This window comes from Asterias amurensis, chromosome 1, assembly GCF_032118995.1.
Source record: "Asterias amurensis chromosome 1, ASM3211899v1".
In the NCBI taxonomy this organism is placed as follows: Eukaryota; Metazoa; Echinodermata; class Asteroidea; order Forcipulatida; family Asteriidae; genus Asterias; species Asterias amurensis.
Genome location: NC_092648.1, coordinates 15,728,976 through 15,755,904, shown reverse-complemented (window position 1 = coordinate 15,755,904; position 26,929 = coordinate 15,728,976). Strand labels below are relative to the sequence as shown.

The 26,929-nt window shown below is 39.5% G+C and overlaps 2 protein-coding genes across 4 annotated transcripts in view; both read left to right on the top strand.

The window, feature by feature from the left end:
- The first annotated feature begins 504 nt into the window (after positions 1–504).
- Positions 505–5,395, top strand: LOC139939829 (uncharacterized). Its single transcript, XM_071935973.1, has 5 exons — positions 505–772; positions 2,801–2,900; positions 3,488–3,623; positions 3,872–4,033; positions 4,747–5,395. Exons 1-5 carry the CDS (start codon positions 687–689, stop codon positions 4,812–4,814), a joined length of 552 nt encoding a protein of 183 aa, XP_071792074.1. The 5' UTR covers positions 505–686; the 3' UTR covers positions 4,815–5,395.
- Positions 5,396–7,871: 2,476 nt separating this feature from the next.
- LOC139947296 (serine/threonine-protein phosphatase 2A 56 kDa regulatory subunit delta isoform-like) overlaps positions 7,872–26,929 on the top strand; it is a 59,077-nt gene continuing 40,019 nt past the window's right edge. For 2 of the 3 annotated variants that reach the window (XM_071945208.1, XM_071945194.1), the window contains exons 1-3: positions 7,872–7,950; positions 16,757–16,819; positions 23,128–23,278. In XM_071945208.1, coding sequence (XP_071801309.1) covers positions 7,903–7,950; positions 16,757–16,819; positions 23,128–23,278 — 262 coding nt within the window. In that variant the 5' untranslated portion in view covers positions 7,872–7,902. Of the gene's footprint in view, positions 7,951–9,974; positions 10,102–16,756; positions 16,820–23,127; positions 23,279–26,929 lie in introns of those variants that run through there. The other variant, XM_071945200.1, reaches the window with a different exon arrangement.

The window sequence follows — 26,929 nt, the reverse complement described above, 5'->3', positions numbered from 1 at the left end:
AAGCACGAAAACAGCTCGCTTATTTTACACATGTGGATTGGGTCACTTGGGGCTGGCCCGAGGTGCACTGACGTCACCACGGGAAGGCTCACGTGGTGACGTGTCTGGGGTTTTTTTTCTGGTTCGAAGACGAACGTGGGGTAATTGTGTGCTAGGGAAGCTAAGCGAACGCACACACAGTTGTTAAAACCCGGACCCCCAGAGCTCGAGAGGCGCTGAAAAACTGTGGTTACTCTACCGTTTTAGAATGAGTGCCTCAAAAGTTTGAATCTTGTCCTTTTGTGTGTGCAAAGTTTGCTAGGTGCTAAAGTGTTCAGATACCGTCTGTGAGATTGGGGGGGGGGGGGGGGCGGGTACACATGATCACAACGTAACGTGACCTCTGGAGGTCGTTATTACTATCCATGTGTGGGGCAAAGTGTACAGTAACCAAGCAACAGCTGTCCACTTACTCATTCAGGCGCGACTGCGGGAGACACTGTACACAATGGTATAATCCATATGTAAGTGCTCGTCCCATGCGCCGGCTTGTTATCATAACGCACCTCTTCCAGCGTGTAGTTTAGATCTGCTGGCTTGATAAATTCCCTTCAATAATTTGCTAAGAAAGATACACATTTTGAGTTGTTTTAACCCAGAAATTTCTTCTGACTGCGAAGTGAGAGTATTTCTATTATATTGCAATCATGACGACACGGATGGCAATGCGCTCTGGTCCTCCAGTGGAACCGGGCAAGATGTATCCAAGTTATTCGGCAAATCTTGATAACAGGTAAGCATAAAGTGTGTATAGTCATTATGTGATAGGGATCTTCATATGCGATACAGATCACGATAAAGGGGGATTGTCACCCATTATTTTAACCACAAAGCCCTCCATCTGTGAATCCCCATGGGTATCCTCCCCATGCAACCATCAAAGTTTGATTTTATCTTAAAAACCGGGAACCTAATGTAGTTTTACATCCATTCGTAACTGTTCTGTCTTTTCATAATTTTTTCGGTGGAAAGCGATTTGGATTTGGTCACACACACTTAACTCTCTTTCTCCCTTTTTTGTGATTATGGTCTGTCGATCAACACTGTGCAACACACCAATGGATCCATAGGGTGTAAACCCGAACTTTCATGAATATAACACAACTAATCTCCAAGCAAAGACAATAATAATGCATGTACTCAAAACATGTCACAAACTTGAACGCCATAATTGTCGATATGTGCTGTTTTCTTTCAACAATTTTTTTCCAGAGCAATGTTTTATGACGGGCAGCTTTATCACATTGGCGGGCCCATGTTTTTAGAGTTACATAAAAACCCGTTTAAGTACGACTGGAGTATTTTTTTTTTATTCATGCCTTTAAAGTCAATTGATGATCTTTAAAGTTAATTCGAACCAAACAAATTTATTTAAAATAAAATTATGGGTGTTTTTGTTTTATTGATCAGAAATTGTGTGCTTATTATACGGTTTTCTTTGCCAAGTTTTGTTACATAAGACTGCGGCATATGTTTGTATATATATGCATAGACGATTACCTTTTATTTATTCAATTAGATAGTCTCGACATGACGACCAGCCCATGGTCACGTCGTGTCATTTCATGAGGACGTAAAAACTACCGCCAGAAATATTGGTTTATTTTCTCATGAACGGGCTTGTGGCAAAATTCTCTGTGATATTTCAATTCATTCCTCCCTTTCTGAAGTACTCATTTTGGTCCATCCATCGGGTTAACCTAACTGCTTCAATTTGTTGGGGTGTTTGTTTTGTTTGTTTGCTTGTTTTGGGAGGGTGTTTCTTTTTATTTGCATTATGTACATGCGTCATTATCGCCTATACAGCCTCAAGGTTTTTGAGTGTGTTTTGAATGAGGAGTCTTATTCCCGAATTCATTACAAATTTTATGGAAATTGGCCGGGTATAATGGAGCCAATATTCCCACCGAATATGAAGAAAATAAATAGGGTTAACACCGGCTCAAAATCCTGGCTATACGGTTATGTGTGTCTTCATTCACATCTTGATCCACAAATAGATAACCTACCATTTTTAAACAGATCACAATCAGCACTTTACAGGTAAATCCTCCATTTTAAAGCAAAGATAAGTACACTGCAACACTGCAGGGGATAGAAAGTGAAAATTGAATGTAACTTTATGATAGCCCTGCTTCCTCAGATTTCACATCGTAAGCACCCCGGGTCATGGCCGCCGTGATCTGTTGGAAAAATCACCGCTACTCGTTTGTCAAGAATCTGTCAACATGATAAATATTCAGTCGGTTGTCTGTGAATGTTAGCGATAAATATTGTCAGAATTATTTCGGAAAACGGTGACAAAGTTATGACGCGGGTCCAGGGAAAACTTCACCAATGATTGATTGGGAGGGTTTCAAGTCGACAATGGAGATACCACGATTGAAAAATGATATATAAACTATAACATAACTTTTTTTTTTCAAAGCCCCCAAAATATAGTTTGAGAATGACAAAGATTGTACCTTTTTCGACAACATGATTCTTAACATGAAGAAAACGTTTTTTAATTTCTAAACACTTCTTTATTGTACTCGGAGCAGTTTAAACTACTAAGTATAATAGCCTTCTGATTAAGCTGGTTTGTGTGAAAATCAGATCTTCCACCCCAGGAAACACATTAACATGAGGGTCTAGGAAAATAATATAAGGTTCACAGTCTAAAGTAACACATCCCACACATAGTCTTTGTATCTTCAACTCAAACCACTAAAGATAATTCATTTGGAACATTCTTCTCTTTCGTATCTCCCCCTTACAGAATCGCATACGGCAATTTACCACAGTGGATAGTGGCTGGTGTTGATGTACCAAAAGATCTTCAGATTCAGCAAATGACATACGCAAAGAGTCTCAGAGTGGTAAGTGATTAACAAGATACATTATAATAATATGATTAGTGCAGATATTGAGGTACACGCAAATGTATTTTTTTTTATACTTCAATGCGGTATTATTCTAAATGATAAAGCCGTATTCACTTTTTTTAAAGAATGTTTTCTACATGATGTCATTTGGCAGGACTCACCTGATTTTGTTTAATACAAGGGGAACACGGACACGAATCTATCAGCTCTGTGATCTGTTGTACGCAGTGCACTTTGAAAATCTTCCGGGTCCCAGTGGGCCAGACCCTTTTCTGTGTCAAGCTGACCCGGAAACTTGTTTTCAAAATGAGATTTTATCATAGATTCGGTGTCAATAATTAGACCCATTTCTGGGTCAGGCCACACGGGTCTCGGAATCTGCGTTCTGATCAGTCTGTTAAAAGCATGATTCCAATTCTGAGATCCTAAATATTTCCTCTTAAGCCATAAGTGTTCTGTTGGCCTTAGCTTGGAGTGTTTCTTTAAATTTAATATTATAATAAAGGCTTCTCAATAGTTTTTAGCAGTAATAACAATTTAAGTGTTCGCTTTATTTAATCCTATTGTTCTTATTGATACAGAATCCTCCCCTGTATGCTGGCAACAGTACTGGTATCATTAGATCCGCCCCACAACCTCGTCCCGACCCACACGTTAAACCGTACACAATCAAAACACCCTGGGCAGGAGAGGGTGGAGAAAGATACACCGCTTATGGTAAGAATAGTTATACAAATTGTTTCTAATGAACGATTTCTGCTCATTAGGACATTCTGGTCATTGAAGATACACGGTCCTAATTTGGACATGAGGTAGACACAAATACGTATTTGTAAAAAAGAGGGGAAAACACACTGTGGTTTGTTCTTATTAGTCTTGAGTGTAATTCGTCCTTCACTTGAATATACTTTCCATCTCACTATTGGCAAAATTGTAATACGAATGATTCTCCATTTTGAATCTAGTCTCCAAGCAGCAGTCGGAGCCACACCTCGCAGACTCCCCCTACGCATATTCCGCCTCGCACCTAGGCGAGCAGCCAAGACGCTCGTGGAAATACAACCAGTACAACACACACGCAAAGCAAGGGTTTAAATTCTGGCTGGAGGAGAAGAAACCAATCAACAGTAAGTATATGACCCAGCCATCGTTCAAGAGCATTGGGACACTTTGGCGGGAAAATCGCAGAGATATATTTTGTCAAAGGCAATGTTCTCTCTACTTGGTTTTGAGTCTCCATGTGGCACTTTTTGTTTCGTGTTCGTCACACTGAACAACAGGTTTAATAGTGGCAAAAGCAGGAGCAAACGCCTTACCATTAAACGTCGGAGGATTTAAGTGTTAAACAGAATTGGTCCTGCTGACAAATAGTCGCACACAGTGTTACTTGGTTTCTTTGGTCAATCATAGGCCTACATGTACATGAAACAACAAACGTGAACACTTTTATGGTCGCAACAAGCGAATTCAGCTCTCGTCTTTTTCAGGTTTTCAGATCCAGTTTTCTTTAAAATGATTTTATTTCAAAGAGAAATATTTCACAGAAAATGGCTCTGATAATAAGAAATTAAATAATACAACAGTGATGTTTTATTCTCCGATTCTGTAAACCAAGGAGTGATGAGACATGGCTTTCCGATATGGCTGGAGACGGCTCAATAAAACAAAGTGAATGACAAATCTTGACGAACCATAAGATATCATGACGAACTCATTTACCATCCAATGTTTTGATTATGTTTTCTTAATAGTGCAACATTGCTTGTATGGCAGACATTTTAGATTATGTCCCGTGCACTTCTCATTTTTTCTTCTCTTTTTGTATTTTTTTGCTTTACAGAGTCACAAAAGTACACATTTGGATCGACAAAAACTTTCCTCGGTTTAGGAAATGGGCCAAGAAACTGACAACCTCCGAGCGAAGACGAACTATTATAACATCTATCATTCCTAGAGTTAGAGCCAGTTGAAAGCAGGCTTTCCAGAAACTGGCAGAGATCTTCTATTACTCAGGAAGATTACTTCACTGAATGAAGACATCACGTACTATCAAACAAAGAATGATTAATTTCACACTCTCTGACCCAGTGACGTGCAGGCTAAGAATTATTTTCCATGTCAAAGTTTTATCTTACTTTTGGTTTGTTTGTTTTCCAATTTAAAACGTTACGCACGATATACGAAACTTCAGTTTTTAAAGCCACATTAATGTTTTCTAAATTTTTATATGCAATACTCAAAACGCTGTGGTTTATTAGCGATGTGTGTGAGCAGTTTACCTTTGTACGCGCCACCTTGCTGCATGTTGAGAATGTCAAATTACTTCTACCTGTCTGTTTTGAACCTCATGGTTGTGATTTGGGTTATTATGATTTTGTTAATTGAGTGTTATCTGTAAATATTGTTTTACATGTAAAAACTAACATAAAAAGGCAGTGTGCTATATTTGTATACAACAAAGTATTAAAGATTTCTTTTGAATAATTCCACACGAGTTTCAGAGTGAGGTCGTTATTTTTCTAAAGACATCGCAGTTTAAAGAAATGGTCATAAAAGATTGGTGTTAAAAAGTACTAAATATTGACCATTCAATTTCGTTGTGAGAAGCACTAACAGTTGGTAGTAAAACTATTTTGAGAAAGATTTAAAACTGCATGGTTGGAGTGTAATAAGGTGTGGTTTACTGTAGCACCATTCGTGAATCTCTGATAGGGCATATACGTACATGGGGTACATGTACATCCAAAAGAGTGAGAAAAAAAAACACATGTTTTGTCCGCCATACCACTCTTGCAATCATGCATTCTTGCAATCATGCATTCTTGCAAAATGCATTCTTGCAATCATGCATTCTTGCAATCATGCATTCTTGCAATCATGCATTCTTGCAATCATGCGTTCTTGCAACCATGCATTCTTGCAACTTGAAGCCATTTTAATAGGCGGACACTCTCTTCTAGACTGATAGGCATGTACATTCAACTCGATTTAGAGTGAAGTTCGTTCAATGTTCACTCAAAAAGAGTGAGACATAATTATTGTTATTCACTCTCAAAAGGGCGAAACTGACATCACTCGGATAAGAGAGTGAAATGTTCACTCTTTTACATTAAAAGAGTATACAGTAATTCTTTCCAAAATCAAAACTACCGATTCTCAATTGCCTCGCTGGTTGTTGAGGGTTGGTGTGCCCGGTTATACTCAAACGAAAAGAGACGACACGTGGTTAATATACCACAAATCTCACGTTATAGTTATGATGAGAAAGCATTCCCTTCAAAATATGGTTTGGATAATTTCCCACTCCCACACATGTTAATGTGTGAAACGATTCATACTTGAATCGGTTGTTTGATTTGGAGCCATGGTGTGTCAGATCCAATGCCCTTTCGACTTTTGCGATAGACCGGTGTCGCATGCAATTATGTCCTCTATGCAATACTATCCGGAGGACATTGTTGCATATGCAATCATGTTCGCCGGACGGTTTTGTATAATGCAATCGTGTCCGTCCGGACGCTGCTGCATAATGCAATTGTGTCCGCCTGGTCACATTTGCATATGCAGTTGTGTCCGCCCCCGTGCAAAACCGCCCTTGCAGTAAATTAAACACCCTTGGTCGACGGAACACGTTTGCCATTTTTTTACACAAGCTAAGTGCATGTCATGAATGACATCGGAAATGTTCGGCCGTTGGGGCTGCAATTATAGAATACGTTGATATTCATGCCGCATAATACGTAGGTTCAGACATGCACAGTCGCCTATAACGCGTAGTCATGTACACGTCCACCCATCGGTTTTTGCATAGCCCCGGACACGATTGCATATGCAAAAGTGTCCGGATCGGACAGTATTGCATGGCGGACACAATTGCATCTGACACTGGTCCGTTACCCACTCTACCTACCTCGCTCAAAATGGATGGCTTCGACGAGTCCAGAAGCGGCTTGTGAACATTCTAAGGAAGTTTGTATATTTTTTTTGCAATTTTCTCGGCACTTTATTGAAACAGTTTTCAGCTGACACGTTCACACGTGCCTTTTTGTATCTTTTTCACGAATGTCTATATACAGTAATCAGCATTACGTTGAAAACAAAACATCTATGACCTATATAATTTAGATGTTTTGTTTAACTGCCCTTTCCCTTCAAGGTATCAAGGCTTATAACCCTTTCGAAACCATTAAAGTCACCTGGAAATAGAATTTTTTTTCTTTCAAACATAAGAGTATATGCTTACGAACAATAAAACAATTTTTTTAGGAATTGTTTGTCACGATTTACATGTTTAAAAAATATAGAAAGTTGTTTGGGGGCCTGACTCTGCCTACCCCTTTTGTGACGTCAATCGAGGCAGACTTTGCCTGCAATGCGTATAGTAAACACACGTGCAAAGTACATGTACGTCCAATTCGTGAGTTGGTACATTTTAGAAAGTGTTTTTCTGCATTCAGCAGCAATACACCTGGTCGGCATTGCCGGAAAAAAAACCCCCAAAAAAACCATTTTTTTTGAAACGTACAAACTCACGACTTGGTCCGTACATGTACTTTGCAATTGTGTTTACTCTACGCATTACAGGCAAAGTCTGCCTCGATTGACGTCATGAACAGCGCCCTCTCGGGTCGGGGTCTACTCTTAAATTTGTAAATAACATAAGAACTGATTTTTTAAAACCTTAGTTAACTGTTTATTCATATTCCACTCATCAAAACACATATATTGGTAACAAAAGCTTTATTTTGAAAAAATACCACTTCCAGGTGACTTTAATTCGATCACTAATTCTAGGCCGTCTCTGATGACGACTACATCGAGACAGTCAAGACTGTGGCCGCCAATTTGGATTTTGGGTACGGCCTGTTAGAGCACTGCAAGTCAGTATTATCAGCGCCCCCTGTTGACAACTACATGTAGTTGTGTCCAGGGATTGTTCTCGGACATAAACAGTGTTAAAGACGGGTGGGATCGAGGAGCCGGTCGTGAGTTCTGAATGTCGCCGTCGGGCATGGCTGCATGCTGTCAAGACGGAACTGAAAAGGTATCACAGTGTTCATAATACGTAATGGATATGGAAAGACACATGAATGACAAAAGGATAGCGCAGGTGACAAAATATATCTAAATATACATTTTTTTTATTTATAAAGGAATTTAACAATTACATGTATACATGTACATGTAGTTAGTTAGGCCTATGCCCGTGTTAAATCACTGTAAAACGGTGTTAGTGGATGCATTGTGAAAAGGATAACGCGTGACGGATAGCAGCCTGCATGCCGGCATCATGTTCAGCTCTTTCCTTCTTTGATGTGTTTTCTCATTTTTGGCAATATTAATAAACTTTATGATGTTCATGTTATAAGTATACTTCACGGCAGACCCCCCCCCCCCCCAACCTGATAATTAATTGTTGATATTTCCAAAGAGCCTGAGCTCTCTCTTCAAAGTGTTCCGCCCCGATATAGATTCCCAACATAGTTGGGATCGTCCCAAATGAGAGTAAAGAACTTGGTAGCCCAACTATTGTTTCTACAGCTGGGATTCCGGAAATCTGTCAAGAACAAAGGGAATCAGGCGGATGTTTTAAATGAACATGGATATTGCAACACTAGACGGCTGGTGGTAGGCCAGTTTGGTGGCGAGCTGCACTGTACGAAATTATTCTCAACTTTTACCATAAGAAAATACCTATGAGGATTGCCCTCCAATGAGTTATCTCATCGCTGTTTATACTTAACTGAGAGCTCCATAGCTGAGTTTTGGCACACGTATGGATCATTGATCTGACCATAACCGATATGTATTTCGTGGTAGAAACTAGTTTAGGTCAAGCATCGAAATAGTCGGGCCAAGTGCAGCCGGCCATTGCCGAATGGAGGTTTTGGCGCTTTTGTGACAACCACCTTGAGTTCAATAGGAAGCTATTATAGACTTCCACTCTATATTTCTTCCTCATTCACGGAGTATGTTGTCGAACTGTTTCCTAAAAAAACCTTATGGCCACAACTCAATTTAAGTCCTGCCATGGGCTATATCCTATGTGACCCAATTGTTGTTCAACCTTAGGCTTACATAATAAACTTTTTTCTAAAAAATATACAATTAGAAATACACAGCAATGCCATCGGTGACGCCATTTTCAAGGGCGGCTGTTGCCAGATGTGTTCAAACTTTTATACGTGATCATTTTAGGTAGGCTAAAAGCGACATACAAAAAGCAAAATAGGGGACAAATTTGAGAAACAGAAGGTAATCGGACAAAATCCAAAAGGATCACAACAAAACAGCAGACTCAGAAAAAATGCTGGGCTGCCTTCCTTACGGAGAAGTGCTTCGCCAAATTGATATTGAATTAATATCTTAAACGATCGAAATTTCACCACAAGTAGTTTTGTTTTGGTACAGAATAAATGTATATCTTATTGGCGATAACTTTATGGTAATAACTCACCCTTACATAAATATGAGTAGTTAACTGCCCTGCTGTTTTTCTAAGAATCCAGTGCTGAGGACACCGACCTTATAAAAATGGGGGGGGGGGGGGGGGGGGGGAGTTAATTTTTCCCTGTGACCGGGCATCGATCCTTCTAAATCTTTCACGCAGACAACCACATTGATTTTCAAGGACGTGGCAAGGATATATAACCAAACGATTGACAATAATTATGGGAAGACAAAATTATTAATCATTTCATCTGATCAACTCGCCGAATTGTTTGCTGAGACACGATGATTAGGTCTACTGTATAGTTCATTAAGTGGTTTAGGCCTCACAACCATGTTTTTTGTTTAATTACTAAGTACTATACAAGCCTGCCTTTTTATTTGTGTTATTAAGATGGCGAATCAGGGAAGATAGATGGAAGGGATAAAATACATTTTAATAGAACTTAAAGATTTGAAACAAAATCATTAGTTTTGGCGCAAAATCTCCACCCGAATCCACACGAATGAACCAGAACTATCCATACAATGGGAACGAGGTTGGCTTACACGGGATTTCTCCGACCATTCCATCAACGACGGGTATCACGTGACTGTATCTGACCTATTGCAAGGCTTGTTTGATGAGCAGTGTGTTATGTTACCGTCTATGCTCCTATCTCCCGGTAAAAAATGCGTAACTTAATGTAGGAAATAAGAGGCCAAAACCACCCTAGACATGCCGAATAAGACCAAGAAAGACAAGGTGAGTTGACTAGAAAACACCGATCGTTCATATAGGTGTAATATCTCGTTTATTTGGCGCTGAGAATGTCGAGTAAAGACGTTTTGTGGCGCCATTGTGTTAGTACTGTTTGCACGTTGTGTGTGTATGGTTGGTATAGTTCCATAAATGCCACAATGATGATGAACATGGTGGCTCACTGCATGGATGGTAATGGCCAGTGATATCTAGGTAGATGTAGTGTTGAGTGTACGCAGTCATAGCCATTGACGAAATCGACGTTTGGCTTAATTGCAGTATGAGTGTAGATGTACATTTTCTTTCCAAACTTGTTGATGTTGTTATGGCTTTTTTTTGTACAAAAATACAATTACAACAATTTCAGTTACAATTATTTTGTCTGCATATTTATACAACAAGCAAAGTTTTGTAAATTCAACCAAAAAATCCTGTCAAAATGGCAAATGTACAAAGCGAGCAGGAGTGAAGCTCCATCATTGAACATTTGGATGAAATTATAATGTTGTTTTATTTATATTTATCAAAGACTAAAAGTCTGCATTTATCTTAATTTCAAATTATTATTATGGGGGATAGGCACACGCCCTAGTATTATTTAATTTAAAGTTGATGTCATTGTCATTGACATTATTTAGATCCGCAATGTTTTGGGAGGAAAGTAGAACATGTTTAACAACAAAATGTTGGCACTGCTGTCATGATCATGACTGTACTGTTGTTTTTCTAATTTTAGAAAAAATGTGTAGACTTCAAAATCCTTACTCTTTACAATCTTATGCCAGGTTCATACTTCCTGCGATGTGATTGCAAAGCGAATTTTGACGTCACAAATTAGCTCTGAATAATTCGTAACAGTCTCCTGCGAAACATTTGCTTCGAAAATAGCTGTGTGACGTCAAATTCACTTCGCATTTGTCAAGTCAAAGTTGTTTTCCCTTTCAAGTTCCAATTATTCAAAATATACTGAGTGGCAATATTTATTTCTGTAGAGTGTAGTTGGAACATTTTTGAAAGTAGCCCTTGTTAATGTAGCATGTTTATGATGATCAATAAGATCTGTTTGGAAGACAAACACTTCCCCTGTCTCTTGCGTCTGTAAGCCTGACAGTAGTTGCAGTCCTTCTGATTTGAGGTGTGCGATCGCACCCGCACGCCATCGCACGCCTAAAAGCTTACCCATGAGTGCGAATAATCACACGCTGGATCCCTCTTAAATATACGCCTTGGCATTCAGTTTTGGCGTAATCTGTTTTGGCGTAACCAAAATCACATCCCTCGGGAAAATGTGTTTTTTTCCACACGCCTGTGATTTTCAATTCAGAAGGACTGTTGGGGGTTTTCAGTACACTACCTGATTAATACCCAATTGTGGGTCGCCCAGGCTACGTGTATCTAGAGGTTTTCCTGCTGGCTGATAACGTCTCATCTCCAATTAATACTCCTCTTGACACCGAATTCGTCGTTGACACCAACTTCTCTTTTTATTCACTGTGTGAATGGTAATAATTCATTACTCAGTCTACGTTGGCTTTTTCAGTGTAGTTTATATTCAAAACAAATACAATTGTTGTAACAGTTAGTTATGTATGGATCTAGGTGAGTTTAGCAGGTGAACCTTCAATGAAAAATTTAAGTTTGATACTTCATGGAAGGAAATCTGTGCCTTGGTGCCACTTGAAATGTCAGTAAAAATTGTTATTTGTCTTACAGAGGAACCCTTTATGAAGGAAAAACTGCCTGGTTCTGACAAGAACAAAGTGTCAGACTCTTTATGGTTTAACCTTTACATTGAACTTAAAATAACAATGGCTATTTCTAAGTCAAAGGTTCATTCGTGCAGTAGGACATTGCATGCAAAATGTTTCTGCAAATAACGCAAGGAATAGAACAATGAAGTAAACTTCTGTAAAACGTCTGAACAAGTCCAAGCATATGTTTGTAGCATCTATTATCTACCATCAAAAGTAGAACAGAATGAACAACAACCAGACAATAGTCCCAAGGTATGAATATAACGCATAATGTGCAGTCGGGCATAAATGTCACTACAGTAACCTTTCATTGAAGGGTAACACAGCATGACAGCTGGAATGAAAATCAAAGCAGGACGCATTGAGCTCAATAGAAATATAAACATCACTTTGTTTTTGCTGGTCAAGTTTGTATTCAATTTACTTTGTGGAAAGGGAAAAATGCAATTGGATGGCCTTGTCTTGAAAATCGTTAACAAACGTTGGAAATGTTAATTGAAAACAGGGTGTCCAAAAGAAACAGGTCTTTTTTACAAGAACACAATTAAAGGAACACGTTGCCTTGGATCGGTCGAGTTGGTCTTTGAAAAGCGTTTGTAACCGTTTTTTATAAAATGCATATGGGTAGAAAGATGTTGTAAAAGTAAAATACAATGATCCACACAAACATGCCTCGAAATTGCGTGGTTTTCCTTTTACCTCGTCGACTAACACGTCGGCCATTTATGGGGGTCAAAATTTTGACTCCCATAAATGGCCGACCATGTTAGTTCGCACAGTAGAAGGAAAACCACGCAATTTCGAGGCAAAACTGTGTGGATCATTGTATTCTACTTTTAAAACATCTTTCCAACCATATGCATTTTATAAAAAACGGTTACAAACGCTTTTGTTTTGACCAACTCGTCCGATCCAAGGCAACGTGTTCCTTTAATTTGATCTGTAGAATATAACCTTTACAAAGTCATTGTATTGACCCATTTCACCTGACGTCATCAGCAGAAAAATCTTGAATACGCCATACAAGTGGGCAATTTCACTGTGCGTTTTTATATATAACTCTATGCTGCGCGTTATGCGGTAAAGTGTGCATTTTAGGCGACGCGGCGTTAATACGCGTAAACCTAACTGCCCACCAATATGGTGAGCGTGGCATTGGTCGCCGCGAGTGATGCGCGTGCAAGTGGTCAATACATGACTTTGTGAAAGTAGGTGGAGGCTCATTGTAAAAACCCTTTCTACAGCTGTGATGGCAAGTTTGCATGGCCAGTTAATATTAACAGATTGCTATTTCTTTAGCCAAAGTATGGCAGATGTTTTTGAGACTAAACTGTAGTTGAGACATGAGAAAAGCATAGAGGGAGACGAACAACTGTTAAAGGCAGTATTGGTAATTGTCAAAGACTAGCCTTCACAGTTGGTGTATCTAAACATATGCATAAAATAACTAACCTGTGAAAATTTGAGCTCAATCGGTCATCGAACTTGCGAGATAATAATGAAAGAAAAAAACACCCTTGTCACACGAAATTGTGTGCGTTTAGATGGTTGATTTCGAGACCTCAAGTTTTAACTTGAGGTCTCGAAATCAAATTCGTGGAAAATTACATCTTTCTCGAAAACTATGGCACTTCAGAGGGAGCCGTTTCTCACATTGTTTTATACCATCAACCTCTCCCCGTTACTCTTTACCAAGAAAGGTTTTATGCTAATAATTATTTTGAGTAATTACCAATTAGTGTCCACTGCCTTTAACTCAACTATTTGTTTTTAGGGAAGAGAAATATTTTATCTCGGTGTGAAACTTTGATTCCTAATCTCAATTCTCAATAAACTAGAAACATTGATTCAGTTTAGAAGTGTGAAAGAAAAATTTGAACCGCATAAAATAGTATTGATAATATTTAAATTTAGATTGTAGAAAATTGATATTACTAAAGTACTTGAGGTCGCTTGGCCGGGTACCTTAAAAAGAAACCATGATGTTCAAAGCAGCATCAGGTGATCACATAGCCCTTAGAGTCTGGTATTGTGTTTGACGTCAGCCAATAATGATTGGAACAAGCAGTCAGACTCAGGCTGCTGAGTTCAATAACCTTGCAGTAAGCAATTCATACATCCCCATTCTCAGGTGTCACTTTTTTTACCTAGGTAGACAGTAGTTGTGGTTAACATGAAATGAGTAGTATGAGAAATGCACAGACACACAAGGAGGCACAATGGATTGAATACTGCTGGTGTGAATACCATACACTTATTTTTATTTTATTTTTTTTTTTGATGTGGTTTTGATTGTCCAAAAATATCAGCAAGTAAAAGGGTGTTTGCTTATTTGACATTGTTTAAGATTAAAGTTTGTTTTTGTTTGTGTCTTATAAAATGCATTGTTTTTTTTACTGTACCTATGCTCTTGACTGTTAATCCTAGCCAGAGATGTTGACAAATCGATTAATATACGTAGTAATCATCACCCAGGTTCAACATAATTTGGGTTTTTCAAAAATTGAATCAAGTTTTCCAAATTGCTCAGTGCTCACACACATATAATCTACAGAAAACACATTGACAATATTATTGGATGCATCTTACATGTACATTCTTATGCGTACATGTACATGTAGCACACTGGGATAGAGACAGTTGCAATCTCACCCCTGCCTTGGTGCCCTTATTTGAGGTTCCCTTCACTAATAGGAGAAATGGCCTTGTCACGAATGACATGTTAACAAAGGCCTCAAAATGTTAATTGACAGCAGGGTGTTCAACATGTCTTGTAAACACCACAAACATGGCGTGAGCTCTTCTACTGTATACATGGACCTTCACTACATGTACAGTACATGTATGTCAGATTAGAAATGCTGTATCCGTACACAGTTCATGTATAATCAGGGTATTGCTTCCTCTTTTTGTGCTATGATAGGATTACGTGTGTGGATGTACAGTATTTTCATTGCTTTTTATAAACATCCTTAAAAACTGCATCACGTATGATGTAGTGTAGGCGAGCTGCATTGAGCGAACATGGCAGGAGTATCAGCTACCACTGAATGGAAAATCTCCTGTAATATCTCAGTGATTTACCATTCCGTAGTAGCCAGGGTAGGATATTTGTTTTTCTTCTGCCAAGGGCAAAGTCAGTGACCACCAGAGATGCATGCTTAGTGGTACAATATGTCTGAGAATGGAGCTCCAAGGTCTGAGCCATTGCATGGAGCCGCACAGTTCCACAGAAACTTCAGCTTGTTTTAATAACTAAACAAGATATAGCACTACGTGTTGCCAGAGATGTTAGATCAACTACTTGCGGGTGTTTTTTTTTGAAAGGGCAAGGGAACCAGGGCGTCTCCTTGATAAAGGGCACTTCTAGTCTGACTAAATTGTAAATCTCTATTGGAATATTTCAAGGGACACAAAGGCAATGACCCGGGGCAATGCCTTCATTGCCTCCATGGAGCATCAGACCTGCTTTGTTGAATATTAAGGCATATCCTCCTTTTTCTCAAAGGTGACAGCACCTCAAGCAGAATTGTCTCACCGGATGATAGCGACGGGATTGGGACCGACTAGTTTACCCAGCTGTTGAATTAGTGTAAATCAGGTTCTTATCTCAGGCCCAAGCATTTCCAATGTGTATTGCCCGGGTCTGATAATTCACGGAGGCAACAAAGGCGATTCCCTTCATGGTCATTGCTTTGGTGCCCTTGAAATGCTCCAGTAGAAATTCACAAGTTTCTTATTGTATGGTGCCCTTTTACTAAGGACAAAATACCTTGGTGCATTTACCTTTTCTTGCCTGATTGCCTGTGCCTCGCTGCTCGAAATTTACACTGGACCGCAGGCCCTGGGCCAGTGATTTTACTGTTGGGCCAGTAAACTCACGATGAAACAAGTCCTCCCGTCTTATGTTTCAAAATTGTGTAACAATACCTCGCTGTATCATAACTAAAATTAAAAAAGAAAACTAGGTGAATCAATTGTTGACTTTGAGTCCGATAAAACAGAGTTTCTGTTGAGTATGAAAAATTTAGCTTTGTGAAGTTGACATCATTGTTAAAATAATAATTAATATTGCGGTCAATCGCCAAAGTATTATACTAAAGTTTGGAATTAAAATAGATTTGTTAACTGCACGCGGCAGTGTGTTATGTTTTTGTTGAACTTTTACTGGGGTAATTTTAAGGAGAAGAACTCCCTGTTGTCCCACTAAAAACAATCTTCAGGAAATTGTCTATGGAGGCCTGTATTATTTGAGCTTCTTCCTTCAGGGCTCGGTGTGAATGAAAACCATAATGCGTGTTTTGTAGGAGAGGTGGGACAGGTCACTATAAAGAAGATCTACCCTTGAGGTGTTCTTGAAACTGTGTAGAATGGTTTGTTTGTATTGGCGTTCCACATTAGACACCTTACTTAGATGACTTGAATCTGTATTTCATTGTAAATTTATAATTGCCGGTCAGATTTCTGTGCTTTTTGTTTTGCTTTATCTTTTAATGGTTATGAGTTTTTTAAGCATCCTGTGAATTATTTCAGTTTGAATCTACAACGGTCACCTAAAGGCCAATTTCAGAGATTCAACTTTCCATAGTGTAGGCTATGTTTTTTAATGCTGCAGCCAGATGCAATTTACATAGTACCCATTATCACCACACTGAATGTGAATGGATTCACAATCTTGATGAAAATTATCAGCTGTACTCAGCTGAAACTTTCACAAGTGAGTTTTATTGTAAGTTATAATTCAGCCTTATAAATCAGCACTTACATTACAAAAACAAGATCCTGTGACCCTACCTTAAAGGCCAAAGTGGATTGCGGTTCTGTTACATGTACTAAGTCAGAATAGTAAGTGTCTTTAAGTATTGCAAAGAGAAGTTCAACTTGTAATTTGTTTGTTCACACAGGCCGCAAGTAAACCAGCGGGAGGCAACAACAAGAATTCCAGTAAAGATGGCATTGATGATGAGGTAAGACATTCACAGCAGCTTGAAGTAGGGGAATTACTGTTACTAAGAAAAACTAAGAAATTGCATAAAAGCCATGGCCTCCATTGCCCTGGTCTTTGCCTTGGTGCCCCTTCAAAACTTTCTCTGAGACTCAAAGATTTTCCAACAGAAGTGCCCTTTACAAAATAAAAAGGTCCTTGCCCTCTCCAAGATGAACTTCAAGGCTTGGAAAAAGAACACGCTTGAGAACTGAATGTACACTGTTTCGAGTCTTTGTATGTTAAAGGAACATGTTGCCTTGGATCGGACGAGTTGGTCCATAAAAAGCGTTTTTAACCGTTTGTTATAAAATGCATATGGTTGGAAAGATGTTTTAAAAGAAGAATACAATGATCCACACAAATATTCCCCGAAATTACGTGGTTTTCCTTTTACTTTGCGAACTTAATTTGACTCGGCATAAATGGCCGACCGTGTTAGTCAACAAGGTTAAAGGAAAACCGTGCAATTTCGCAGCATGTTTGTGTGGATCATTGTATTCTACTTTTAAAACATCTTTCTACCCGTGTGCATTTTATAACAAACGGTTACAAATGCTTTTCAAAGACCAACTCGACCGATCCAAGGCAACGTGTTCCTTAAACGGGAAATACATTTTATTTCAAGGCACTGTGCTTTTTGGATAAACATTGTTAGCATCCCCCCTTAACTTTGAGAAAGACCTTGCAGAGAGGCCTGCATACGCTGAAACAGATTATCACTACACCTAGCCCAAGACATGTTTTTATCAAGGTTCTCCTGAGGTTTGCTGAGTTTATATTTCTCACTTTACAATTATTAAGTACATGTATGACCCCTGTACTCTTGTGGCTTGAGTTTGAATAATGTTTCGCATGAGTTTACTAAGGGAATTAATGTGTGGTGAAGAGGTTTTTTAACTAGTGGTTTAATCCCAACGAGGCCTGGTTCTTGATAATTTTAGCGAGACAAAGTCGAGGTAAATTATCAAGAACCAGGCCTCGGCGGGTTTAAACCACTAGTTGAAAACCGATTCAACACACTTTGATTCCCATTCATAAATATCTTTCGGTCAAAAACATCATCACTTTTTGGTCAAAAAGTAAAATAAATGCAAAAATTATAATTGTTCAATGATTTCTTTCAACACAACACCCCTCCAGCTATGAAATGGTAAAGCCCTCCGCCGCCCTCGGGTAAACAACTCCTTATAAGGGAATGCTGTGCGCGTCGTGCGTATCGCGTGATGTAGCACAACTGTCCAGGCCGCTGCTCTTGACCAATAGGAATGAAGAAACTGTCTTATAAGAACAGGTGCAAGGTCGCGTGTCACGCCCATGAATTAACACTTTTTACAGGTCATAAACAAAGGTTTATACACACCCACGTGACTCGCTCTCCACCAATAGGAATAGCGAAACTGTCTGAGGTATTTCTGAATGCTGTTTATTGAATAAGCCAAGGTAAAAAATCTCAGGTGTGAAGGTAACCTTTACACATCCCATACCTCCAAGATTGTCTTTTGAGTCATAAGTTCGGAGCATTGAGTAAGATGGGATGCTGAGTAAGATGAGAAATTTAATTCACACTCACAGTCTCTCGTAAAATATGTTCGTGCAGTGATTTTTTATTTTGATTATGCGAGTACGGAATCAAATTGAAGAACAAATTAAAAATAGGTGTGTCTTGGGTTAATACAGTGTCAGGTCGATGGTGTTAGAGATTGTGAATTTTAATTAGTTTGTACGCAGTGTGAATGGTTTGTCTTTTCCATGGTCTTTTCTTCAGCCTAGTATGACAAGTTTTCTCTCAGTAGGGGCCTACATGTTTGTGTTTTTTGTGTTTGTGAGAACTTAAATCTGAGTGTGCAACATCCCTTACAATGAAACATCCCTTACAATGAGCAACACACTGTACACTAGTGCATGTAAGTATGCAACTGGGAATGCGCCAGCCTGACACATCAAATACCTGTCCCTTAGAGTTCGTGATAAGATGATGAAATCATGCCAAGAAGGTATGAGAAGATTGTAAGATGTCTTCTCCATTCACTCAGTAGGACAGCCCAACATGTTCACTAACTCAGAACCCATCCCTGCTGAGACGTAGAAAATAAGCTAATTGGCTTCATGCATATTCATATCTATTGGTGCATGGAAGGATCAAGTTTGTGTTTGTGTGTTCCTGCGTATTGTAAATGCCACACAGACACAGTGATTCAATGCACCGGGTACGTTGGGGGCTTTGGGGATAGAAGTGTGTACTGGCCCTTGGCTAAAGGACTTTACAGCAGTGATTGTTGTTTGCCATGCACTCCCTGTTGATTACTCACATACATTACACATGGGTATAACTGTAACTGTGTACAAATGTACTGTACATCATGCCCTCTGTACCTGCACATACAGCAGCACATGTAAGACGCTTTTTTTTAATTCTCAAAAGCTGTGTATTTCTCCACCTTCCATGGTTGTCTTAGAAAGTGACAACTATTCCTTTTTGTTGTCATCCTGATGTTTTTGTTATCTGTCAGGGTATGTGCCCAAGAAAGAATTGACATACTTTTTTTGTTCAATGGATAACTTTTGAACAAATAAAGAACAATGGGTTTGGGGTAGTTGTGTGGTACCTGTACCCCATTTTAAATATAAAATTGTGTGCTACGCATGTACTATGTGTAACCAATTATGTATGTATTGCATGAGTGGAAATAAAAAAATCAAGCATCCAACCAACCAACTTTGTACTGTGACCGACTACTCAGCTGATTTTCTTGGCTACATGTTTACATCATGTAACAGCAATACGTACAAAGCACATTTGCACTGCTTCAGGCCTAACATTTTTACAAGTTTACATACGTGTAGAGGCCTAAGTCTGGCTTCCTACGTTCAGAAAAATCTGCAAGATTGTTCTTATCCTGAGAAGACAACACTGTATCATACATATGTAGGCCTACACAGGCCTACAGCTGCTTGTCTCAATAAAAAAAATTGAGTTTTTTTTCCAAGGGCCAACTTGCCCAAGTGTTGTTTCCACTCTGTGTCATATCTGTTACAATATGATGATCCTTATGCTGACATGGACAGAGCAGTGATTGATCAGGTTTCCAGGGTGCACATGATGTTCAAATAATTCACAACTGACAAATCTACACATTTTAATGTAGTGGACATTGTTATTGTTTTTGCATCATGGTTGCTCTCACCCTTAGTGTTTAGCCAGAGGGGTGTCTGGATGTCAGTTGGACACCCTTGTTGTAAATTTGGACACCCAGTTTCCTCTGTCATTGAACAATTTGGACACCCATTATTTAAATTTCCAGCAAATTTAACAAATCCTGACTTAAACCTCGCTCTCCGATGTGCAGTGCAATGCCATTGGGGATACACACATTTTGTTATTAAACCAACAGTGTACTTTTGGTCTGCTCTATCAGCGACATCCATAGATTGGAAGACATTATACAATGCCATTTGCTAGGAATGATAATTTGGAAATTATCAGCAGGACGCCATAGCTCCAAGTTGATTTCCTGGGGCAGTGATTAGGCTGCAGTAACTATGGGGTACATCCAGACGGTTGGAATTCCGCAAGAATGACCATGGCACAAGAGAATAATGGGATGCATCATGAATTGTCTGGAGAATAATTATGTACAAAAAGTGAAGATGTGTAATGTAGGGTTTTTTTCTTCTTCAGTGATAGCGGAGCTGTGACAGACACTTGAGCTCTGGGTAGAAAAGCCAGGATGGAATCAACTGGTTTGGGGAATTACATAGTTTACAAAAGCTTTTGTTGGATCTAATTTAGATACATGCAGAGGGCACCATGTCCTTTTAAACTATTTTAAAGTACCCGCATCCCCCCCCCAAAAAAAAAAAAATTAAAATTAAAATAATAATAAATAATATAAAGTCAGGGGTGCATTTCACATAGAGTAAGACTAGTCTTTTGTTGAGTTAGGACAAGTGTTATCAAAAATAAGAAGAAGTCATCCAGAGATAGAACAAGACGGGTACCCTCTACTGAATCTATACCAGTCACTGAGTCTCGAATCACCAGAATCAATGTCTGGACTCATGTGGAGATGTTGACCAAGGAGTCTTTAACTATCCAGTTACAGTTGATGTGTCCTTGTTAATGGATATATGCCATAACATACTGTACACTGTGCTAATTAGTGCATTGATATTAACATGTTCTGGATAATGACTTTTGACCCAAGTGGTATTTAAGGCCAGATTTCATGACACTGATACTCGAACACTGTTCTAGTATTTGACAGCTGCTGTAATGTTACATCAACAAGTGCATAGATTATTATGAAATAAAATTCTAAGATGATTAGTACACAGATGTACCGATAAGCTATCCTAAGTCTTGTGTATGACATGTACGCAGACTACTTCCATACCATCTGGAAATGATATGAACTATTCAAAGGACAACAACCTACACAAGGAGTAAATGCATGGTAAATTCTTCCTCTAATGGTGTACTGTATGTAAATCGTTACTGATCGGACAGCACACAGTAATGTAGATTACAAGTTGGATCTTCATGCGTTTTTGTACAGTGACATCATTTCAGGGAATGGGATGATTGTACCATAACGTAGTGCATCAGTTTCCAGTGTTTGTACGTTCAGGCCTTGGATTTCATTCTTGAAAGTTGAAGGGGCACTGCAATGTTCTGCTGATTAGGGGGGCTTCTGTGTGACTGTGAGGAACATTTAAACCTGTTTCGGAACTTTGCAAAGGGCACTAAAGTACAGCAAAAGCACAGGGCACCACCATGGCAATTGCTGTGGGTGCTATTGCCAATTTCAAGTCCAATGAGTCAGTTTGTTTTGATCAGGCATGTCTGCCGCCAGGTGCAATCATTGAGTGGTGTACATTCACACAAATAATCTCCAGCTGAATTACTATTTGCAATGTACATGAATGACATTTATCCTTCACTGACTGTTGACACATTCCTGTATGCACCAGGCGCATTGTACATGGCTGTCAGAAACTTTCCCTGATGTCAACACAAAGCGCAGCATATTTATTTATAGACTTTTTTCTCGAAACTTTTGCTCACTTAAACTGCGACGATGTTGATGTTGGCACCATGGTGCCAGCGGGGCAGGAAGCAGGCATGGATGTTATGTTCCTCATTCACCCTACACTGTTCATAAGGCCAAGAGGAACAATAGAATGGGATCCTGTATTAATCCCTAGTATTGATCTCTGGACAATGTGGTGAAGAACTTAGGCTTGGGAGATGGTCTTTTACTGCTTTCTGTGAATAGTTTGTGGTTATAATTAGATCAGTAGGGGCCTATAATAGTGGAAGGTTCCTTCATAACTTAAGGGTGGGAACTCAAGCTATACATGACGTGAAGTACGTAGTGTGTAGTAAACATTCCGTATACAACAAACAGTGTATTCTAAGGGAATGATTTCGTCCACAAACTTTGCATAGCAAAACATTTGGACTGAACATGTTTTGTGCACACTACGCAGGCCTGATACTTCACGGAGGCAACGAAGGCGATTGCTCCATGTCCCCTGGTCATTGCCTTGGTGCCCTTGAAATGCTCAAGTACAAATTTACAATTTCATCATAGGGTGCCCTTTACCAAGAAGAAAATGCCTTGGTGCCCTTGCCCTTTCAAAAACGAAGCATACAGCCTGGACACTGAATGCTAATATTTAGTAGCGAATGATGATTTTTGTTGAGCAACTGATACAATTTGCGTAACATTTTGATCTGGGCAGTGCTCATTTACTGACATACAGTGGATGTATTCACATTGCTCATACATGTACTACATCCATGCCACACAAGCCAATCAATTTATTAAAAATGGCTTGACACATTTTGTTTTATTTTTTCCAAGATAGTGATTCTGATACACACAGCAGTGGCGCCAGACCTAATAATCTGGGGGTGGAACAAGCTTAAATTTAACGGAAAGGGACAAACATGTTTGATGCTTAAAGAGCACTGACTTACCACAGACTTGCATAACTTTGGGTAAAATGGTTAAGGGTTAAATTTATTCAACTTTGTCGTCAGGGTTAGACTGAGGTTGGAATTGGGTGGTGGCGGTTGGGGCAAAGAAAGTAACTGTTATGGGGGGAAGCAAAATTCCCTGCAGTGCGCAGTGCCCAAGCCACTGCATGTACACTATTTTGTTTAAGCAAAAATTGTGTTTTAACAGTTCATGGCCACAGATTTTGTGGTAAAATGGATTATTGTTGATCATGACTGGAAGTGTTTTAACTTGGATTTGACAGTTTACGTTACTTCGTTTACAGACAAGAAATCGCACAACAAATGTACCCCCTCCTACCCAGCTGACCAGGTCAAAGGGCACGGGGCCCTTGGTGAAGAAAGAGAAGAGACAGGGCTCGTCCCGGTTTAACATCAGCAAGAACAGGGAACTACAGAGACTCCCACTACTCAAAGGTAGGTTGTCATGGCAACAACATCACCAAGACTCCCAGAGCGTCTTTGTTCCGTTTGGCGCCAATCGGTATACATTTACCGTTAATTATGCACTACTCTTTAGTCATGGAGTAATGATGGAGAAATTAAAGCAATATTTGCGGCAGTTTTCTATGTAAAGGTTTTGGCCTGTTTATCATACATGTTTGTACAAATGGAAAGATGCTTTTGCATTCATGTTAAGGTCATGACCCCCCCCCCTTATAAACAAAATAAATTGAAAAGCTGAGTTCAGTGAAAGTGTATTCCAATCTAATTCAATACTAGAGTGAACAAAGACAAGACTACTAGAACAGGAGTTGAACCTTCCACCTCTGGATTGTCATGTCGGTGCTCGACCAACTGATCTTTTGGCATAGTGTTGGCTGTATCCCCATTCTATCAATATCTTTGTTCTTGAGTGGGGGGGGGGGGTTGCCGGTCAGAAGACTTTCAACATGAAACTGCTGTTTAAGCCAGGGATCACACCCAAGTCTGTTACGACCCGGGAAGCGACAGTGCGAGGATCACCTTAAGGGAATGTGACAAAGCCAAGTCTTTGTGCTACAGCGATAAGCCCCCAGCTTGCAATAAGACTTAGTCTAGATTCTACAAGGGCCCTGTATTTGTCTGCTTCGGATTTTAAGAAATCTTTGAAAGAGACGGCACTATGGTATTGCTGAGAAGACTCATCCCAGGGTCATGATTGAAGGAAAGCACAATCCTCATCAGACTAAAGCTGGGAGGATTTCATTGAAAATCAACTACATGTAGGTCTTTGATTGTCGTCTCCGTGTGCATTTCTTCCTGTACGCTTGCCTTGCAGTGCTCATAATCTAATTAAAACTTGACTTTCTCAAAGGAATGTAATGTAAGCACATGGTTTGGGACTAGTGCATTTTGATTGCACAGCTTTTGTAGACATCGGCAACTTATTATGAGTCAGGAAATCTGCTTTATACATGTACATTGGTTTGGCGATTGTAATAATAATAATAATAATAATAATAGCTAATTCTTATATAGCGCATTTCATAACTGAAAGAAATACCAATGCGCTTAACAAAAAACAAAAGGCAAACAATAAAGCAACCAATAACAAAAAATACGCTAACAAAATGCAAGCGAAAGGATTAAACTGAACAGAAGGCAATAGAAAACAAATGGGATTTGAGCAGAGTTTTGAATTGTTCCATGCTCTGTGGAGAGCGGATGTAGCCAGGAAGAGAGTTCCAAAGTTGGGGGGCGGCACTAGAGAAAGTCCTTGAACCGAAGGATTTAGTTCGAACGGGTGGTATGGTGAGAAGATGTTGTGATGATGAACGGAGTGGACGGGCTGGTACATAAGGGATGATGAGGTCAGACAGGTAGCTAGGGCATGTTCTATGGATTGCTTTAAACGTAGTGATGAGGAGCTTGTATTGAATTCTAAAAGAGATGGGAAGCCAGTGTAATTCTTTCAGAACCGGAGTGATGTGTTTGCGCTTAGTAGAACGTGAGACCAGACGGGCAGCGGAATTCTGGATACGTTGAAGTTTAGCTATGTACTAGGTCAAAATATAGGAAGCTCTGGTCTTTGATTTGAAAACATGAACTGTTAATAAACATAGCTGTTGTGTTGATGGTTTAGTTCATTTTGTTTACATGGGAAACAGAACCAATGCCACTATCAGGGCCCAATTTCATGGCTCTGCTTACCGTAAGCACAGAATCGGCGCTTACGAAAGCAGGGAATTTCATGCTTACGGCAAGCATATTTCAAGGGTTAGCGGCGAATTTTGGCTTCTGCGCGGTGGTACTCCGCGTTACTAGGGATTCTACGCTTACAAGGCTAGCGCAGAAATTTGGCGCTTGCACGCAAGCGGGGAATCATGATCGTAAGCACAGAATTCTGCCAAGCAGAGCCATGAAATTGGGCCCTGTACAGACCAAAATTACGGGCTTACAGGGGATCCATGTGTACATGTTCCATAGCCATGCATTTAAAATCCATGGTGAGATACCCTTCTTGGGATCAATTCATTTCAGTCATTACCAAAGTCATTACCAAAAGTAAAAAATATAAAAACAACATAAACATAGAATGTATCAAATGACAATAGCCAATTAAAGGAACGAAATGCTGTATTTTTATTGGAGGTTGTAATAACAAAGGTGGGTAGTCATGCACACATAAATCATTCATGAGAATCACACAATAAAGCCAGGCTCAAACTTCATGCGAATGCGATACAAGTTTTGATGTCACAAATTTGCAACAAATAAATTGCATCAGTTAAACTTAGGCTGTTTCCTAATAGGCAGTTATAACTACGGCTTAGTGTATTGGTGTGGCGATCCAGCTGTAGCCGTGTACCTGTAACCACTAATTCGGTCAAAGCTTCAATGTAGTTTGAGTAGCTCTTTTTGCTGGTGGATAAAATTTGCAGCATCACTCTATGTTTACATGTTTTTGTAGGTCTGGTGCAGTGTTGTAGCTAGACCAATTTTTGTGGTGGGCTCTATAAATCAAAATTAAGTGCACCAAGGGCAAGCGCTTGTAACCAAAATATTAACGCTTGAATATGAGGCCATCATTGCTGAAGTTGGGTAAATCTGTCACTGGGCAGCACAGTGTATTTTGCCGAGAGTGCTTGGCAAAGTTTGTTCGTACTTGGCAGGCCCGCCCGGCACCGCCCACCGTGACTACAACACTGGTCTAGTGGTGCTTACATGAACAGTGTTGTGTATTTTCATAGCATGGACTGTATGGACTTTAAGGGGGCAACCCAGATAGCTTGTGGTACATGCAGGAATGTTTGCCGGGACAACTTATCTGATTCTACGTGTTGAAGCCACTAGACAAGTTATGTACAGCCTCAATAAACATTCGTCTGGTACCCCGATGCCGTTAAATGTTGCGGTCCACTTTCCTACATAAATACAGGCATGTTCAATAAACATTAGACTGGTACCTTGATCATGCAATAATGCCACTCATCATGGATGCTACGGCAGTACAAATGACATCTGTGTCTCCCTAGTGTTTTTTGCTGGTTTGTTTTTCCTAAATGGGCTCCTTTTTTGAATCGGAGCCAACAATCTCTGTAGGATTTTGTTCTTGACTGTGTTTGATCCAGGGTCACAACCTCTGCAAGTTCATGGGATGTGCCAGTGCTTTAGTAGACGAAAACCCCATACTTGGTTATCGGGGATAAATGTCAAAGGTGCAACCGTCAAGCCAAAAATCCCGCTGAAATGTCCGAAAATAGATTAGAATCTGAATGATATGCAATGCTGGTTTAATAGTAAAAGGCAACATACTGTGCTCGAGCGCAATGAACATAACCCAGTCATGTGCTCATGAAAGGGATGGAGTGCATTTCATGATGCATACCTACATGTACATATATATGTACATGAGTACCCAACAGTTTTCATTGTGTCTCAGGCCTCAAAGTGGAAATCTACATGTACTTGTAGCCTAATAAATGGAAAACATACATGTAATACTGGTTTGGGACAGTTGAAAGGTTGATTGCTTATTGGGGTTTGTTATACACTTGACATCCACTTGTGCATTATGTACAATGGGTCTACATGTACATGTACATGTACACAGTACCATTACATGTAATTTTATTGAATTAATAC